General features: G+C 39.6%; 1 protein-coding gene across 3 annotated transcripts in view; it reads left to right on the top strand.

Moving 5' to 3' along the window:
* DAB2 (Dab, mitogen-responsive phosphoprotein, homolog 2 (Drosophila)) overlaps positions 1 to 20,971 on the top strand; it is a 53,441-nt gene that overhangs the window by 12,773 nt on the left and 19,697 nt on the right. For 2 of the 3 annotated variants that reach the window (XM_011944405.1, XM_011944404.1), the window contains exons 2-4: positions 18,000 to 18,192; positions 18,998 to 19,137; positions 19,926 to 20,024. In XM_011944405.1, the coding sequence (XP_011799795.1) occupies positions 18,102 to 18,192; positions 18,998 to 19,137; positions 19,926 to 20,024 (330 nt within the window). In that variant the 5' untranslated portion in view covers positions 18,000 to 18,101. Of the gene's footprint in view, positions 1 to 4,256; positions 4,715 to 17,999; positions 18,193 to 18,997; positions 19,138 to 19,925; positions 20,025 to 20,971 lie in introns of those variants that run through there. The other variant, XM_011944403.1, reaches the window with a different exon arrangement.

The raw sequence follows: 20,971 nt of genomic DNA, 5'->3' as shown, positions 1-20,971 counted from the left end.
TCCACACCATCACTCAAAACCTGAAAGTCCTCCCAGTCCCATCCAGAAAAAACAGAGTGCTACCGCCCACCCTGATCCGGCTTGACCTACCTTTTCACCTTTCCCCGGTATAATCCACAGGCCCTATATTATAGCCAAGCAGACATGAATATCTTTTACTCATTGCTATTAGTTCATCTTTCCCGAAAGTACTTTCTGACTGTGCACATTGCCCCAGTCTTTGAAGAACTAACTTAATTATCTCTTTTGTTGTAAAGCAAAGACATTAAAGCATATGTATCAGGCTGGTGTGACTTGCAGATTGTTGCTCCACTCCTGCGCTTCAGCCTCCTCTCCTGTCAAATAGGGATGATAATGTCCAGGATTAAATGAGAATGTCTTAGTATCACATCTGGTATATAATAAACATTCAGTAAATTTAACTTTTAAAAATCTAATATTCTGTGTTTCTAAGGAACATGTCCAGGACATTCTCAGTCCTGGATTCCCAAATCTACTTTCCTCTACTCTCCTTTTTCCCCAGAGCATTTTTCATCTTCTGAAAGTCTATACTCCACTTATGTTTTGCTCCCTGTTAGATAGTAAACTTATAAGGGAACAGATCTTTATTTTGCTCATTGGTATATCCCAAGCTCTTGAAGAATGCCTGGCACTTAGTAGGGATGCAGTTTTGATTATATGAATTAACTTGCTGGTAAAGATCACTGGAATTCAGGGGTAAACTTGGTTTCCAGTCTGTAAATTGTAATGGCTTTGAGTTGGGATCAATCACCAGACCCCCATGTGCTCTAAACAACAACAAGAAAAAAGACTGTCAGTGTCTGCAGGCTTTTTTAGTTTTGTCATAATCATGGCTTCACGGCAAAATCTAGGGTAGCTAGTGGCCTACCATTTGCGTCATCTCTCTGGCCATGCACAATATAAGGGAAATGACATACTCTTAAGAGTCAAAAGACATTTGTTTTTTTTCCCCTTAAGGGAATGTTTTGGACCCAGGTGCAAATATAAAATAGCATTTAGGGTAGGAAACCGCCTCAGCTCCGACAGCGAATGACAGACTCGGAGAAGGGAACTTTATTCACATCTCACCTCCGATAATTAACTCTAAAAGCAGAACTTTGCTTATTTTAGAAGAACTACGCAAACTTGGTGGTGGTGTTTCTTTCACTGTTTTACTTGGTGGAACTAATTGTTTATATGCTTCCGTAGTATGTTAATTAAGGAACACATTGCTAGTTGAAAAAAAAAAACACTACAACTATAAATATTTTTCTAATTTCACAGTTTGCTATACTAAAAGGCTTCTATGGAGTGTGGAAGGGCTTGGTCATTACTTTTGGAGGATTTGTCTTAACTTGCTTGTCTGCAATATTGAGTCTTTTTAATAAAGATTGGATTAGGAACTTAATAGTGACTTTCAAAGAAGACTTGTCTTTGCATAGGGCTATAGACTTCAGCTAAGGAAACAAATGATCTAATGGCATTCTCTGATGCTAAAAATGCCTGCATAGGAGGACTAGAAAATAGCAGATGCTACCATCGAGTGGATCCTCTAAGGCTTCAAGGACCAAATCAAGTTACTTTTATTTAATGACCGTAATAAGAATCATACAGAGAGGCTACAAATGGAGCCCCTAGCTAATCACTTGTGTCCATCCCACATTTCTCTTAAGTATTAAAATGGCAATTGCTAATAGGTACAGACCTTTGCAACAGGTCATTAGTGGTTCAGAGAAATGCTCTGGAAGAAAATAAAAGCTAACGAAACATCTTGCTTAAGTATTAACATTTTTTATGAACCAAGCAAACTTCCTTTATTATGACTCATTGATGTTGACATTCCCGGGTAGACTAACCAGAAAACTTTTTTTAGTTCAATATAAATATGAATATTTCATAAAGGGCCAGGAGGTCTCTGCTGACAATCAACTAAGTGTCATTTGATAAAGAACCATTCCTATTAGTTCACCTCATGCTAGAACTAGAAACCAGAGTGGTACCCCCATGATTAATTATCTTAAAGACTGGTGTGTATTCAACAGGCCTGGAGAAAGAACCCTCATCCCATCTGCTTACTCTGGGAAAGTCTCCCAGTGGTAAGTCAGATTTTTAAACCAACCTTTTGCCCTAAAGTCAAACCTGGACCGTTAATGCGGTATGTGTGACACTGAGGGCCAGGCAGCTTTGTAGATGATAAATTTTAGTGAAAAGGAAAAATAATACAATTTCTAGTCAGTACTCTGGAAACTAGAAAATAATATAATTCTTTTTTTTTTTTTAAACAGGATAGTTAGATAGTAATCTCACTGTTAACATAAACCAAACTCATTTAACATGGAAGGAGTAGAGAGTTGGCCAGTACTAGATGCACTGTAAAACTATCTATAGCTGGAGATGATTCTGAATAACACATTTTAAAAGATACACACACAGATCTAATACATGAGTCTTCATAGCTTAGAAAACCAGAAAAACTAAATAGTCCTAATATATAAATTTTTCTTGTCAAATAAGTTAAGCCCTTAGGGAAGTAGCAGTGTATTTGGTGCCCTATGATATGACGATTTGTTTAATTAATGCATTACCTTTTAAAATATCCCAACGGAGTTGTTTATCAGGTCAGTAGTATAAGGTTTATAAGAAACAAACATCTTGAATGGGCTATTACTTCAATTAATATAAAGTTAAGATACTAATTACTTCAATCTTACAGATTATGTCCAGATCAAAAGTAAGAAGAATACGATGTTGCCTTTGGGGAAGAAAACTAGATTTTTTCTACGATCCTCAAAATTTGTTAATACCAAAATGGTTAATACCATTTCAAGAGCTTATCTTAAAAAATGTAAATGGAGTATTCGAGACTTGAGCCTTTGAAACTGTTGCCTAGTGACATAACCAGGTAGCTTTTCCAGGATATCTTGTTTTTATGCAACCTATACAAAGTTTATTTTTTCCCCATCCCTAGCCCTGAATTAATTAGAGATGACTAAAAGAGATGACTAAAGAAAACAATCCAGTGGAGTATACACATTAGAAAATCTTCAAAGTCCCTCTATAAATCCTAGAATAAACTTTCTGAAATCTCTACAGATTAAGGTGAAACTTGAGATCTGTCCTTGTGTTCTTGGAGTATTACAACCAAGAAAGAAGATGTGTGAGCTATTTAATATATATTCATTCTTAAGAAGTCTTAGTTCTCCGAAACACTATCATTCATTTTAATCTTATCTCTAGAGGTCATTTAAATGACTTGTCAAAAGTGGTATAGAAATTGAATTCCTGAGGTCTTCTCTGGATTAGGAACAATGTTTAATGGTTGGGGTCACCAAGGAGTAGTTCTTTTCTGAAATCTCTTCTAGATACAAGGTTCCTTGAATTATGCTTCCAAACTTGCTGAGTGTGCTTCCTGATCCCAAAGACAGATGTCTAGCCATGTTTGTGAAAGCATAGACCAATCAATGGTGATTACTTACATGATACTAACAGATGTGATTTTAGGTATGTAAACTTGGATTTATATAAAGAAGTTGTGAAACAAAACCTGTCTCACAGACTTTATAAGCAAAATTCTGATATTAAGTGGTAGGTGTTTTGTTGTATTAATAATTGAACCTTTCTATGCTCATCTATTTCTGCAGTTGCTGAACTGTATACAGATATTTCAATACATTAGAACACTTTGTTGTTCAATGTAATTGCTCCAGTTGTGCAACAGCTAACCTGTTTAATTCAGCAGAAACTAGAATACTGTCATTTGGAATTTTCACATCCCTCAGTTTAAAAGTGCATTTATTTATTCCCACAAAACATATTTGTTCCAATACTATTTCCCAACAGATGAGAGAATAATGACAGATGTGAACTTTAGCTCAAGAATACTTGTGCATTTCTGCCAGTTTTGTTCATCTTGTACTCAATCTGCAGCAGCTTTTTAGAGGTTTTTTTTTTTTTTTTTTTTTAATAATCATAAGCACAATTTCAAGCAGGTAGGCTAACCATTGGGAGACCTTCTTTTGGATCTGGAATTCAGCTCATGTGGTATTACTATATGATCACAAAAAGCAAGACACCAATTTGACAGATTCACCTCTCTCCCTTGTATACAAAAACCTAAAATTACCCAGGGGTTTCTTATCCATTAACCCATCTGATTTGCCCAGTAACCAAGGAATAAGTAAATGAGGAATATATTCTTACTTGTAGAAGAGCTCTCCTGACCTTTTAGGAAGCACAATCCAATGTTACACATTCCAGGAAACAAACTGCCAAGATTCTGACCTTCAGCCTGCTTGAACACTGGTGTCAAGAGGAGAGATGGCTGGTTGTCAGGTTGCTGGTTCTCTGTAAACCTGAAATCTGACAAATAAAGACCAAGTCACTTTTTATTTTTAAGTGACTCCTTTTTCCTTCATCTAATTTGAAAGCAACCACGTCTTGTCTAAAGGAAATTAACTAAATCATGGAAGAACTATTTCTTAAATGATAATATTTTGAGCACACCAGATAACAGTAAATAGTAAGCAGTTTAAAATCAAAACAAACATAGCTATTCATAGCCACTGGGATTAGCAAGGCAACCAGTATTCCTGGAGATGAAGCCTAACTGCAGTGTTGGTTGTGGATGTCTTCCCCAACTCGAACAGATCATACCAGATGTGGGAATGTGATCCAGTGCCAAGTCTCTCATGGAAGGTTAATGCCAACTCTATGGGTAGGTTGAACATCAACACAAACGGCATGCCACCTGGAACCTAGAGACAACATATTAGAATTAGATAAGCTAAACTGATCTTGTTTTGAGTCTGCATAACTGTAAGAAGTATTTTCATAGTTTTGCTCTCTATACAGAAATGAAACAAAAAATGAGTTCCACTCTCTGTATACAATCACTATGTACCCCCTAGTTTGCTCTGTGCAGATTTACAAGGCAGCTGGATTCTTCTTCCTTCAAACTCTTTAAACAGCGTATCCTTGAAACATGAGTTGCAGAAAGGGTACAGCAACACTCAAGCAATGGCTTTGAGGATTATGTGAATGTGGGGCTTTGCCTGGAAAGGGAAACCACATTGGGATTTTATATAATTTAGCCAGGCTATTAAAGAAGAAACCAAATGTCAGGCAGTATTTCTTGCACTGGTTTTTGGAAGTGGAGAAGTTTAAGATTACCTACTTGTTTTAAAGTCGCCTGGTGTGGTATATATCATAAAATAATTGTACTAGTGTATGTGGCCCTTCATTTATAGCTTAATGTTGGTAGCACAGATGCTTCTAAATAACACGCTTTTAAAAAACTCTTCTAACATCAGCATAGACTTTCAAGCTGACTACTGTCATAGCACTTGAATAGAAAGTGGGAAGTTTTTAACAATGAGGATTTATATGCATATGCATCATAGGTGAAGTCACAGAGGGACGTGGATGAAGAAATGATTGTAACTTGAAGTCCACAAGTGACGTATGCTGCACATCTATGTTGACTGAATTCAGGATGATTTCATACAGGGATGAGAATGCACAACCTAATGTTGTATATTCTAGGAAACAAACTGCCAAGATTATTTGTATAATTCATTTTAAAACTGGCATGGTGGGCCGGGCATAGTGGCTCACGCCTGTAATCCCAGCACTTTGGGAGGCTGAGGCGGGAGTTTGAGACCAGCCTGGCCAAAATGGTGAAACCCTGTCTCTACTAAAAATAGAAAAATTAGCACCTGTAGTCCCAGCTTCTCGGGAGGCTGAGACAGGAAAATCGCTTGAACCTGGGAGGCGGAGGTTGCAGTGAGCTGAGATCCTGCCACCGCACTCCAGCCTGGGCGACAGAGAGAGACTCAACAAACCAAACAAACAAACAAAAAACCTAGCACGGAAATAAGAAAAGGAGTTATCTTTCGTAGAAATAGCTAACCTAGCTTAGAAAGGACAGACATGAAAACAGTAAAACATTTGCTGGGTTAGTTTGGGTAAGTATATGACGAGGGAGAATTGTAGTAAAAGCTATGAATGGTGTGAGTGTGTTGCCTCTGAGTCTTAACTTTTTGACTACCTTTTCCTGCCAGGATCAAGCATAATACATTGTATATTTAGATGCCAAATTTAAAGTAAAACTCATGCATTTACTGTGTTTTGTATCAGTTCCAGAGTGCTTCCCGTCAAGTCACTGCCCCAAAGACACCGCAATAGAAAAATTCTAGAGGTTTCTATGTCAGTAGTATTTCTTTTTAACATTAAAACTCTAATATTTTTCACGTAAGTTGTTCATTCTTTAGAATATTCTGTGCCCTTGGATTTAGGGTGGGAGGGAAGCAGAATAAAATACAATGTCCTACTTTACCATCAAATGATACAAAATAGAGTTCTTCAAAATTCAAATTTTAAAACTGGTTTATTCTATTGACCCATTCCAGTTGCCTATGAACACTTTAGCTTTCTAAAATCTTCTTCCAAAAGTGCTTTCTTGGTATATGTTCTGATTAATATCACTTCAAAACTAGAAATACCAAGCCCTCCTGCTCTTGGGGTCTCCTATGAGGGTGCCCTCCTGCTGCTGTCACCACGGTGTGGTGTCTTCAGCCTCAACACAGTCACCTAGTGCAAGAGACTGGGCTACCACCAAAACCTTGTGGGGTTTAGCCACTGAAGAAAGTGCTCTGGTGACTGGGGCAGGTGTGACCATCTCTGGTCCTGCAGTAGCATCTCCAGGTATGGGAAGTGCTCAGCAGAGTTCCGCCGTGTCCCTACAGGCCCTCTGGTCACACGGCTCTTTCAATGTGATAAGGCATGCCACCCACCAGCCACTGTACCAAGGCATGCCCATGCTGCCCGGGTCTGCTTGGCTGGGTCAGATTGGACACCTTGTCCCAGGTCTTTAGTTAAGACTACCCACCTTCCTGTTATGGGGATTCTTCCCTTGGGCCCTCCCCAGTGTCAGACCACTTCAGCCCATTGACCATTTCCCAGAAGCACCTCAGCTTACTCTACAGACTTGTTCACCAGGTTCCCAGATACCTTTGAGCTCTAAAGCCTGAAGTATATGGGAAAGAGTAGCCTTTGCCAAACTCCTCCAACCCCCTAATAACGCCATATTATCCTTTTTCCCAGAACAAAGGTTTCATGATAGCTTTTCCTCAGAAGTAATGGGAACCACTCATGGCTCCTTCCATAGGTGACTTGATATTTCTGTAAGTAGAAAGAGAAGCAGCCAGTGGGGTGGTTTGAGATGACATTTAATATCACAACTCTGGGCTCAAGGATATAGTCATTACCTTGTCAATCTCTCTTCTTTACATCACTTCCCAGGGACAAGTACAAAAGGGAGAACAGCATATAAGGAAAGACATACCATATAATGAAAGAATTATGCAGCATCGGTGGCTAGCAGCCTCCAAATACAGAGCTCTGCAAAAGCTATGTTGCAGCATGCTGTGCACTAGACCGTAATTCCCCATTTCCATGTCAAGTTGTGCCCACAACATTGTCCTACCTAGCTCGCTTGAGATATACGAAGCTCACGTACCAAATGATCCCTGATGTAAAGCAGATCACAGCCCAAATGATTCAGTGCCAGCAATGTAAGACAATGACAGCAGTATGATTTTTAACCTCTGTAGTTTCCCTAAACTAAAGTTTCAATGTCACTTCCTTCCCTTTGTAGAAGTGAGTTAAAGGAGAAAGTTGGATTCCCGTTCTGTTTAGTTTAAGCCAGAGGAGGTTATACTTGAGAACTGGAGTAGAATATGTTTCTTCTCCCACATTAAAGCTGAAATGGGACATTTAAGCTGAAATGGGTATATACTCTCTAATGCCAATTAATTCAAGCTCAAGCCTCATATGTCCATATTCACAAAAATTCCACATGATCAAAAGACCAAAAGGACATTCTGACACTGCTGTCTTTCTTAGAACCTGAATAAGTGTAAAGAAGGATTCTAGAATCAATCGTCTCTGCATGTCTGTGTTCATACAAGCATATTAACTTACACCCAGCTTTGCCGAGAGGCCAGAGCATGTTCTCACTGTGAAGACTACACTTTCTATTTTTTCCAACTCTAGTGCAGTTAAGCGCTCAAACGAATAGCACTTGTGCTGAAACAACAAAGCAAAAACACAATTGCAAAACTGATCATAACCTTAATACTTCTGTTCAACTTATGAACACTTTCAGACACTTGCAGTGAATTGGGCGGCACTGCCCAGTCTAAAGGCCAGGCACGGTGGCTCATGCCTATAATCCCAGCACTTTGGAAGGCTGAGGCAGGTGGATTGCCTGAGGCTAGGAGTTTGAGACCAGCCTGACCAACATAGTGAGACCCTGTCTCTCCTAAAAATGCAAAAATTAGCTGGGCCTAGTGGTGGGCCCCTGTAGTCTCAGCTACTCGGGAGGTTGAGGCAGGAGAATCGCTTGAACCCAGGAGGTGGAGGTTGCAGTGAGCTGAGATCACGCCACTGCACTCCAGCCTGGGCGACAGAGCAGGACTCTGTCTCAAAAAACAAAAAACAAAGAATGTGCCCCTATTTGGATGCATGAAGCTTCTTTAAAGTTTAAACTCTCCTAAACTTTCTTTATGGTGAGGACTGTTTCTTATGCTCCAATAAGATACATTCCTAATAACAAGTTATTTAAAAAAACAAAATGGGTAGAGGTGGGTACAAAATTAGGACTGGTTATAATGAGTCCAGAGTATTGAAAGTTACCAATTCAAGAGCTTAGACTTCCTATCATGCTCAAAAAACAAACAAACAAAAATAGAAAAAGCTAAAACTTAAAGGCCAAGCACTGAATAGTAGAGAATGTACTGAAATAAATTTAAATGCTTTGATCTGCAAGCCTCAGACTTAGGCAAAACACCCAAATCAGTATTAATGAGACAGCTTGACTAAGTAACTCCTGCTACCTAGGCAAAAAGGAATCTAGTGACAATATATAATTAGTCCATGTAAAATCCTTTTTCTATTTTGATTCAGAAAATATCTATTAAATACCATGTTCAAATTACCCTGCTAAGCTATCTTCTTGTTCTTTTGCTTGGTATATCTACTAAATGGAAGGCATTCTTGGTTCAGTCCCCATGCAATGGGCTTTGTACATCCTGTTTTTAAAAACAGACATGTGTAATTTCTAGGAATAAGGCATTAGAGTCTCATGCTAGATCTTTCCTGGTGCCAGCTTTGTCCCCTCCAGCTGTTTCACAATTAGACAAGTCAAACTCTCTTTCTTGCCCTCAGTTTTCTAATTGTTATAAGATGATGTGGCCAAATTATTCCCTAGTTTTCTTCCAGCTCAAGTCTAACCCACTTGGTATTTCTTTAAGCAGACAAAGGGCTGTTAAAATAGACCATTGGACCTCACATAGGTCAGTACATTGGAGTGATCTAGGAATCTTTAAAATATATTGATACCTGGGTCTCTATGCCCAGAGACTGTGATCTGATTTATCTGGGTATGATATGAATATCAATGTTTTAAGAGCTCCACAGTAAAATTTTCTCAGATGATGTGAAGCAGATCTTCTAAACTGCCCGTGATAATGATGTAGGTATGAATTTTGACTCAGGATTCATTGGAACAGGGCTCTCTGGGTAACTTAGAGTAGATTTTGTTCCCAGAGTCTGTTCCCATCAGAACCCAACTTTGGTAGGCTCAGAAGGCAGAGCTGGGCAGGAGGTGGCTCTTACATTGGCAAACCCTCTCACTTTTCCACCTGGGCTTTACTAATTAAAGTGCTAGACTGGGTGCAGTGGGTCATGCCTGAAATCCCAACATTTTGAGAGGCCAAGGCGGGTGGATCACCTGAGGTCAGGAGTTCAAGACCAGCCTGGCCAACAGTGAAACCCTGTCTCTACTGAAAATACAAAAAATTAGCCAGGCATGGTGGCTGATGCCTGTAAACCCAGCTACTTGGGAGGGTGAGGCAGGAGAATCACTTGAACCCAGGAGGTGGAGGTTGTAGTGAGCTGAGATCGCACCACTGCACTCCAGCCTGGGCAACAAGAACAAGACTCTGTCTCAAAATAAATAAATAAATAAATAAAGTATTACACCATTCCACGTTTCCACTTATTAGTAATTTGAGTATAGGTTCTTATTGCTCTCAAAGTGTTTAAACACTTACTGTGGAAATGCAATGTTGGAAAGAGCACAAGACTGCACAGCACATAGCTTCTGTGACCTAGCTTTGGTTTAATAGTAGCTACTGATATGGTTTGCCTTTGTCTCCACCCAAATCTCATCTTGAATTGTGGCTCCCATAATCCCCATGTATTGTGGGAGGGACCTGGTAGGAGATAATTAAATCACGGGGGCAGTTTTCCCCATACTGTTCTCTTGGTAGTGAATAAGTCTCATGAGATTGATGGTTTTCAAAGTGGTTTCCCATTTGCAATTGGCTGTCATTCTTGTCTGCCTCCATGACTGTGAGGCCTCCCCAGCTGTGTGGAACTGTGAGTCCATTAAACCTTTTTTTTCTTTATAAATCACCCAGTCTCAGGTATGTCTTTAACAGCAGTGTGAGAACAGACTAATACAACTACCATTTGTTAAGCACTTTCTAAGCCAGGTACAGGTGTCTCTACGTAAATTCTTTCTGAATTTTTTCCTAACAGCTCAGCAAACTATATTCTTATTTTACAGGTGAAGAAATAAACATTAGATAAATTGCCTCAAGCCACAGAGCAAGGAAATGATGAATCCTGGGTAGGTGGGACTCCTAAGCCTGAGCTATTAGCTGCTATGCTATCCCACCTCTACCCAAAATTAACTGTATAAGAGAATCTTAACTCTGGCCTGACTTGGTTCCAAAAACAGGGAAAGCATCTTGGTTCAAGGTTTAATAAGTCCTCTAAGTCCTGCCATATCATTTTCAAAGGTTAAAGGCAATGATACCTCCTCGCTGTAAATGCATAACTTGTGTATAGCTCATTGACTCGGGCTTGTTCTGTTAGTGAGGCCCCTACAGCAGTGTCAGCATTTACAAGAAAATCTTCTAAGGACTCCTTTTCAGTATGCATTAGCATAGTCTCATTCCTCAGTGAAACAGGCTGTAAAAGTCTTACTGTCTGCTCAAGTTGGTCTTTGCAAAGTAGAAGAGCCTTCCTAAAAGCATAAGAATCCAAACAAGCAGTTAAAGGAGAAAGGATTTGCATAAAGTGTCAGAAACAGTCTAACTTTGCTACAGCATCGCTGGTAATGACCCCTATTCTTAAAGGGCTACTTTGAAGATAGCGGTAAAGGCTGTTTGCTGCCCTCTTGGACCCCGAGGTCTGTCTTAGAGGTTAATATTTCACATGTCACCCTAATTCCGCACTTTAGCTGAGGCAGGCAGAAAGTTCAAAGAAACAAGGAAGCACATTCTCTGTCCAGTACAAAGTACTGGACATTCTAAACAAATAAGTTCATGTTGCTTTCTTCTTGAGTCTCCTTAATTCCTTTCCCTGTGTCTATTTTATGTGGCTTGTTCTGAAAAATTAATGGTAGGTTAATGTCAGTGGGATGATGACTTTTTGAAAGTAGCTTATAAAATAAAGGTTAAAATCAGTGAGATTCAAGCAAAGGCAAGAGAGACAGTATATGTAAGAGAAGAGGAAACACAGACTATGCTCACTTTGAACCCAATGACTTATGAGGGATTGATTTTGTGTTGCTGTGTCCATTTCATTATTCATAAAATAGAGACACATTCGGCTGGGTGCGGTAGCTCACACCTGTAATGCCTGCACTCTGGGAGGCTGAGACAGGTGGATCACCTGAGGTCAGGAGTTTGAGACCAGCCTGGCCAACATGGTGAAACCCTGTCTCTACTAAAAATACAAAAAAATAGCTGGGCATGGTGGCGAGTAGCTGTAATTGCAGCTACTCGGGAGGCTGAGGCAGGAGAATGGCTTGAACCTGGGAGGCAGAGGTTGCAGTAAGCCAAGATTGCGCCACTGCATTCCAGCCTGGACAACAAAGCAAGACTCCATCTCAAAAAAAAAAAAAAAAAGAAGAAGAGAGACATTCTGTTTCATAGGCCTTTTGGGATAAGTGTTCTTAGTAGTTGGTATACTAGGTGTTTGTACCATTCCCCTTAATGTTAAAAATAAATTCACCACCATCTGTGGAATGGAGCTACCACTAAGTCCTTAACTCAAGTTATTCCTTTTACCAGCATTTTGAGACTGACAAAGCACTTTTCCTGCCTGCTCTGTATAATTAGGGTAAGAAGGTAGGCTTGGGGGTCACAGGGGAGGATGGTTGACACTTGTATTATGATATTGCTTCAAAACCTTGGAATCATTAAGCAGTACCATTGCTGATGCCAACACATTCCTACTGGTAGAAAGGGTAAGGATATATAAGAAGTGTCAGCTAACTTTACCCCTACAAAGCCTAGACTAATCATTGTCCACCATGCTGGCAATTCAAGGATTGAAAGCACTAGACATTTTATATGAATCACTAAGGACTAAGTAATAGCTGATTTTTATTATTACAAAGTCCGTAGTCATTCTAAGATGACTCATGCAGTCTTCCAGAATAAATTTCTCAGAGCCTTCTCAGAAACCAGGAGAGATGTTGCAAGCTCCAGAATCTCTCGTAGTCATCTGATGCTAGTACCACAGAAGGGGGGAAGTCTCTGCATTCTTTCAGGGAGATTTGTATTAAGTCCAAAATCCAAGTTAGAGATCTTCACTTAAATGGAAGCTAATTTTATTCATATAGCAGAGTTTCCTTTATAGCTTTCTGTTCTATCTGAGGCCATAAAAAGGAGTCAGGACTATAGGATAACTTTAGATCCTCCTTTGTTTTTACATGTGTCATCTTACTTCTCTTTTCAATCTTCCGATGAAGGAAACAGCCTGTCCCTGAGAACCAGGATAACAAACTAGCTATTTTTAGATGGGGAACTGTGCTTGTGTGCCTTGTTATGTGTTTTTGAGCTTTAATTTGTAATCCTTGCCTTGTGATAACACCCCTTGGGTGTATTTCCTGACTAATTTTGCACTTTTTGAACTGAAGGGACCTGAGACTACACCCAACAAGTGAGAAAACTGTATACTTCCTCCTTGTGCTACACTTACTTGCTTCCCTTTATAAGAGATTATTACCATCCTAGAGCTTTTAAACAGACCCCGTTGCTTAACATAAGCTAGACACTTTCTTAGACAGAGCCCCAGTTTGGAAAGGTAGTCAAATGTAATGCATTTGAATATTGAATATTAAGTTTAAACCAATTAATCTCTACAGAGGGATCTAAGTCTATAAGCTAGCCGCCTTCTATCTACTGCATGTTAGATGATAACTTGCCTATTTGACAAGTCTGTGATGGGGACTTGCTCTTTAAACCTTGGGAAAAAGGTAAATTATCACTCTAGTATGTGCATAACTGGATGTACACTTTTGTTAAAATCTTGCAACAAGTCTTGAACATTTTCTTGTAAAGGGGTTTGTAGTCTTGCAGTCTATGGGCAGAGTCTACTTTCTGATCATTTCAGGAAGTAAAGATAGATACATTTTCAATTGTATGGCCTACAGTGAGACTTACCCTTGGCTATTGCAATTCAACATACACATCCATTTTCTTCAGGGAATTTATATTATTAAACTTTTCCTCATATTTTTCTTCCTTGTCCCTTGGAATTGCTTATACCCAAATGGCGAAAGGATATAGTCAAAGGAAAACAAATACCTTTAAAACAACTCCAATGCTATGAAAAGCTGTATTTAAATATCTGAACAGAGAAATTTTTGCTATAAAAACTTATAGCAAGGTAACACCACTCACCTTAGAACGCTTCCATTTGGCCCAGTTTGCCAGTGCTAGATTTGATATGTGGTCTTAAACTATGTCTTGTATTACTTTCATGACTAAACCCACATGCCACTGTTCCCTCCCCTCAAACCCCTTAAAGTTCTTTGTGGCACTTCTCAAATTCTTTTAAAATAGACTCATGTTAGAATACAAATAGCCAAATTTAATGAGCTAAGTCTTTTCATGTCAGAAATAATACCCTGCAGTAAAGTATCATATCCAGCTTTAAAGATGGGCAACAAATTCTTAAGCCCAGATCACTTTTTCAGCCAGCGATTCTAACCCAGTTCTGGGCCATCTTGCTGCTACTATCGACACATGCATTGATGAACTCAGCGTAATACTGACCTAAGCAAGACAGACCTGAAGGTATAGTCACATATACTTCAATGGCCTCCCATGAAGAAAATAGAATGTATTCTGTTTTGGAACAGATTGTTACAGTTCTTGTTCTGGGCCTAGGAAGTAAAAAGTAGATATCAAAGTATATAAATATAGCCTTGAAAGCCAAAATAATACGGTTTTTAAAAGCATATAAGGATTAATATACAGATGAAACACTTGAATCTGCCACATTTAGGGTGTCCTTAAAGAATAGTTTTTTGATCTGGAAAATCAAAACAGATTAGCCTTACCATTGTGTCAGTTGGAGTTCAGTCCACACCAGTTATTTTAAAAGATTTTAATGTGAAGCATTAATTCCCATTCAAATACTAATCAGGCCTGACCCTGCTTAGCTTCCAAAATCAGGCTTGTTCATGGTTGTATGACTGCAGATATTAAGTGTTGACTACGTATAAAGTTGTTAGCTAGAAAACTGAGAGAGTAGGCCGGGCACGGTGGCTCAAGCCTGTAATTCCAGCACTTTGGGAGGCCGAGACGGGCGGATCACGAGGTCGGGAGATCGAGACCATCCTGGCTAACACGGTGAAACCCCGTCTCTACTAAAAAAACTAGCTGGGAGAGGTAGCGGGCGCCTGTAGTCCCAGCTACTCGGGAGGCTGAGGCAGGAGAATGGCGTAAACCCGGGCGGCAGAGCTTGCAGTGAGCTGAGATCCGGCCACTGCACCCCAGCCTGGGCGACAGAGCAAGACTCCGTCTCCAAAAAAAAAAAAAAAGAAAAAGAAAACTGAGAGAGTAAGAAGAGAAGACCAAGTCATCACTGGGTAAGTAAACTACAGAAAGCAGCTACCACCTCTAGGGCTGAGTGGACAAAGGTAAGACATTGGAACCGTCAAAGTTTATAAAGCTTGCAGGAGGGGGTCTCATGGTGCTGCTACTGAGGCCTGTGAGAAGGGAGTACTGCTCAGCTAGGACTGGAGTCTCTGTATCTGAGGACCTGGGACCTGTTGGCCTGGAGAGAGTACACCAGAGGACTAATGCTGGTGGCTCCAAGATGGGCATGATGAGGCTAGTTCTGCAAGTGTTAAAACTGGATTCGGGGCTGTTTTAGGAAGAAACTCTTGCTGCTGGGGTGAAGAAGCTCTACTAGAGTCATACTCCCAGGAGCCTCAAGCCATAAGGAAGTCCATGTGGAGCAAGCAGACATGTCCGTGTCCCTTCTCCAGCTTGGCAGTTTCCTTCCAGCGCCCCTTACTGGCAGAGCCACCCTGCAGCCAGCAGGCAAAGCAGGAATGTTTGCACAGTCTAGCTCCAGCTTCACTAACCAGGGATAGAGGTAGTTCTGAAGCTGAGACAACTTAATAAATGGCACAGATCACCCCTCTAGCTACTCAGCATCCACATACACCCTTCCACACCTTTCAACTTTTCCCCCGACAGCCACACAAATGTTTCCATCTAAAAAGGTGCAACTGTCTTTCATTTCGAGAAAGATGTTCTCACCTTCTCCCCAAACTGGGAAGCTGCAAAGACCCAACAGGCATCACATTCATTTCTGGAAAACGGTTAGTGTCTTTGAGCTACATTAACCACCCCTAGACTTCAGTCACAGTCCCATCTGAATAATTCACTGCCTAAAGACAAAATTGTACATTTAACTTCAAAAATACTTGCATTAAAAGAGAAGATAGAAAGATAAGAAAACAGGTAATACATACCAGTGTATACACATAACAAGCAAGGAAGAAAATATGCATAGCTACAATTGTCCTCATTACCACCTACATGAATGCCATCTATATCTCAGACATTGAGAAATGAGTATCCTACCTTCAAGGAGATTATAGTCCAGTGTATGGACAGACAAGCAAATAGACTTGTGTGTAAACCATGCAATGGACATGTGTATTTCAAGAGGACTACGTGAAGCTGTGCTGGAATACAGCTTCTCAGCTGAGATTTGTCACTGCAGTGTTGAGCCCTGGTTTGGGGCCAGACAGTCTGGGTTACAAACCTGATTATACCACTTAGCAGGTATGTCGTTTAAAATATCTGTGCCTTCACTTTGGGAGGCCAAGTTGGGTGGATCACGAGGTCAGGAGCTTGAGACCGGCCTGACTAACATGGTTGAAACTCCGTCTCTACTGAAAATACAAAACTTAGCCAGGTGTAGTGCCGCACACCTGTAATCCCAGCTACTCAGGAGGCTGAGACAGGAGAATCACTTGAACCCAGGAGGTGGAAGTTGCAGTGAGCCAAAATGGCGCCACTGTACTCCACCCTGGGTGACAGAGTGAGACTCTGTCTCAAAAAAAAAAAAAAAAAAAAAAAGGAAAAGGAAAAAGAAAAAAACTTTATCTGTGCCTTGGCCTTCCTCTGGAAAATGAAATATTATGATACAGTAATACTCACAGGACTACTATGAATCTTTTAGAGTTAATACAAGTAAAAGGTTAGTAGTGCCTGGTTCCCACCTAAGTCCTGAGTTAAGTATGACTTTGAGTCTTCTACTATGCAAGACTTTCATCTGTAAACAGACTGTCTCCCTGATTGCCAACCAGCCAGGTGTCTTTGGGCAAAATTAACTACTAAATCTCCAAATGAAACAATTCAGATAATATTACTCATACATAGATTGCATGAATGTGTATATTTAAAGACTGTTCAGATTATAAAGACTATTTTAAAACTCACGGTGGGAGAAATTAAGTACTGACCCCTATGAAAACATGTTGACCTTTGTAAACAAACTAAGTGCGATTTAAATTGAGTGAAAACTTGAGACTTACTTTTTATTTAGATACTCTTTAAGTATCTAACAAACGACAGGTATTCTTATGTGGTGGGCTTAGCCCTTCAATTAAAATGTTCACTTAAATGGGTGGTATAGCCATAGAATGCAGAGGGCTTTTGGTGAAGGCTGGGTTGTGGAGGGGTTAGTGTACCAGCCCACATGTTGTCTTAAAACGATTACAAAACAATGAATGACTTTTCTTTGCCTTCGGTCATCAGTTAGTGTAGAAAGTTAATCTACTCACTCTAGATCTGTCTACAGCTATATGGAAACATTGGCTCCTGGGAAGTGAGAGAACCTTTTGGAAAGTTAGCTCACTTCTGTGTGGTTTACAATGACTGCGTTTTCCTGTTTCTCCTACTATGATACATTGTGGGTAGGGCAGAGGTTATGAGAGCACAGGACAGACTGTTTGGAGGATGGTGGTGCTGAATAATAGCACAAAAATGTACTAGATGAGTTGCACAATTGGCACCCCCTCAATGCATTATTTCCCTGGTACAAATAAGTGTTAGTGGCAAAAAAGGATGTCTTTTATAGTGCTTGGATAGCCCTGGGGATCATATGCAGAATCCTAATACTTAAAACAAATTTATCAATGTGAATAAGATACAGTTCATAACTCTAGTCACTGCCTTTACAGTTAAGCAGTTTTGTGAAGAACTGAAATTTATAATGTCCAATCTCAAATGGCATTTGCAATCTCACCAGGCCCAGCATTCGATTTATTTCTGTTTTGCAATGAAACCTAGCAAGTTTTCGATCCCTATCTTTAATACTTGATTTTTATGCCAAAGTTCTAATAAAAACTGCTTAGCTAGATAATCATTAAACGTTACCAGATACCAAGTGCTTAAAGAAAAACCTAATAGGCACACATATTCCATTTTGGAAAGTACAAAGGAAACGGTCCTACCCACTCCCCTGCTTTCGGTCTTCAGTCTAATACAGCAGGAGAAGGAACAAAATGAGTCCAAAGAAGTACAAAAGAAAGTCACTAGTTGTAAGCTTATTCTGGCATAAAGTCTGGGTCTGCTGTGTTCTGATCTCAATATGCCTCTAAATTCTGCCTACAGGCGTCTGTGGGAGGTTATGTTAATTTGAGACTTCTCCATCGCGGATCGCCTGGTGTCACCAAGTGTTCACTGGTACTGGGGTTTGCTGCCTGCCTTCTTGCCATGTCTAACGAAGTGGAGACAGGTGCCACCAATGGTCAGCCGGACCAACAGGCCGCAACAAAAGCACCCTCAAAGAAGGAAAAAAAGAAAGGTATGGAGAAATCCTCTTGAAGGAAGGGAGCTCTACTTCCCTGGAGAAATGTGAGATTCAGAATAAAGTAAGGGCTGGCTCTTATCTTCCTTCAACCTCAGCTTAGTCTCAAGTTCTCCTAATAGGAAACTTGTACTTTGGGAGAAGAGACTGGTTCATCCCACATGTAATAAGACATCTCTGGAAACCTGCGATCACACCCACTTAGGTCCAGCTGGGACATACTCATAGGCATCTTGTTCAGTTAATAATGCAATCATTAATTATTTTTTATTTACCATTTGGTTTTACTGAACTCATTGGGAATGGGATACACAGACCTTGTAAAAGGAGCAAAAGACAATAGAAAGATGGGATAATTATCTTAACAATTTTCAAGAGAACTTAGGCATAATTCCTTTCTGCCTTACTGATAGTTTAAAATGTTGGTCATTTGTTTTGCAGCTTATTTTTCTTACGTTAAAAATACATATATTATCATCCTATATTCTTTTAAAGACTTAAAAAGAGCTATGATGAACAATGTCCCCAACTCCCACCTCCCGTATTCCCATAAGTTTCCCATAATGCTGTCAATTTTGTACTCCTGAGAGTTTATTTTCTCCCCACCCCAACTCCATACACAATTGATTGTGGAACATGATTTTGCTCAAGGGAAGTAAGAATAAGGCAGGATAGAATATTACATACATGATCAGTTGTAGTATAATTAGGATTTATACTACTTAAATTTTGGAGAGTCTAGAGCATATTTGGTCATAATTAGAACTGGCATTCTTTATCCTGTATTCCTTTCTTTTCTCAGGCCCTGAAAAGACAGATGAATATCTCTTAGCAAGGTTCAAAGGTGATGGTGTAAAATATAAGGCCAAGCTGATTGGTATTGATGATGTGCCAGACGCAAGAGGGGATAAAATGAGCCAAGACTCTATGATGAAACTAAAGGTAAAAAGGAAATGAATGCTTTATCTGTATATTAAGTGAAAGTCCAAGAGAGGGAATTATATTAGAAGCGCTTGTGGACCTATGTTCAATTACTTGAAAACCCCTTTTAATCACATTATCCATCAGTAGTGCCCCATTTTCTGGGAAGCCGTGAGTGTTTGCATTTTGGAGGGATGTCCTAGAGACCTAATTTTATCAAGTGTAACAGGACTCTAGCTGCCTTTTCCTTCTGGCAAACTCAACATTGGGACGAACTAAACCTATTCTTATTTCTATTCCTATAAAAGCTATGTGCAAATGTGTACATTGTTTCTCTGACCATATGTGGAGAGCACGGAATATCCTGTTTTAGACCTGGGAATTGTTATGATAAAATTTAGAATTCTATTTAGACACTGGTGTTCCGTAGTGTTAGCCTTTCCGCTTTTTGAATTTTAAAATTTAGTACTATGGCACTATGTGAAACTGACTAAATAAATAATACTTGTTCAATAGTTCAAGGCCTAGAAGAAACATCTCTAAAGATCTTCTAGTTGATCTTTACCAGTGACTATTGTGAGGCCAAGAGATTTAGAGTGACTTGTCTGAGTTCGCACAGCTAACTAAGGGATGCGCTGGTTCAACGTCTTCCGTGCCGTCCTGCTGTCCCTGATGAAAAGTGCAAAATTCTTTCATCGATGGCAAACCAGGTTGAAAACAAAGCTGACTGACTTGGAAAATTTTGATATTAAAACCATTGTAGAATGTTTTAAAAAATTCAACTTCTCTTGCTTTTCCACCCTCATCAGGGAATGGCGGCAGCTGGTCGGTCTCAGGGACAACACAAACAAAGGATCTGGGTCAACATTTCCCTTTCTGGGATAAAAATAATTGATGAGAAAACTGGGGTAAGAATTCACATTTGCTGATACCTCTCTGACCACCTGAGTCTGACCAACAATTTGCTACTTGAATTTCGGCTCCCCTTCTTCTTTCTCAAAGTTCTGTAGGGAACAAATACAGCAGATATTACATCTTCAGAAGGAACAGGCAGAAAACAGAATGGGGGTAAAAGTCAAGATACTTTATTTTGAATTTGTGTTCTATAATAAATGTGAATCTAAGTCTATTAAGTCTGTTAATAGGCTTAGCTTCACATTATGTCTATAATATATAAATATATATAGTTTTGAAATTAAATAAATATATATATAATTTATACAATATAAATATTTAAATATATATTAAAATATAAATAAATATATATATTTATAAAGTAAAACTTTATATATAATATATTTTTGACCTCAGGTGTACAGAACTAGATTAATTTTAACCCCTAGTTTGTGGCACTTTTATGTATTGGTTATATGTGAACGTACCAGCTAACCTAAAGCTAGAACCTCACCTGTAACACATCTACCTCTTTTTCATTTATTTTTTCCCTGCCTTCTCACCTCACAGATGTAACCTTGTTTATTTTTTGTTGGTTCCTATTGTTCTATCACTTATGAACAGTCTTACTTATTTTGCTTTGTTTTTAAGCCTTATCAGGAAGCTATTTATCGTACGTCAAGCCTTCTGTGATTTATTTTAAAATGTGTGTGGCTCATTACCATTGCTATAAAATACTCTCTTGCATCACGATACTGTGGGGAGACCTCCAGTTACCGTTCACCCCTTTCTAGAGTGCCCATTATCTACTATGCAAACCTAGGGCCCTGGCACCCTAGTGGACCCCACTCAGCCTGCTGGTGCTGGGGTCCTCAGGCACCACTCTCTTCATCAGTCACCTTTATCTCTCAACTCTTATTTTCCCAAGCCCATCAGAGAAAGGTGGCATGTTTCTCTCACC

The sequence above is a fragment of the Colobus angolensis genome, unplaced genomic scaffold (assembly GCF_000951035.1).
Source record: "Colobus angolensis palliatus isolate OR3802 unplaced genomic scaffold, Cang.pa_1.0 Scaffold230, whole genome shotgun sequence".
Lineage (NCBI taxonomy): Eukaryota > Metazoa > Chordata > Mammalia > Primates > Cercopithecidae > Colobus > Colobus angolensis.
This window is presented reverse-complemented; position numbering and strand designations above follow the sequence as displayed.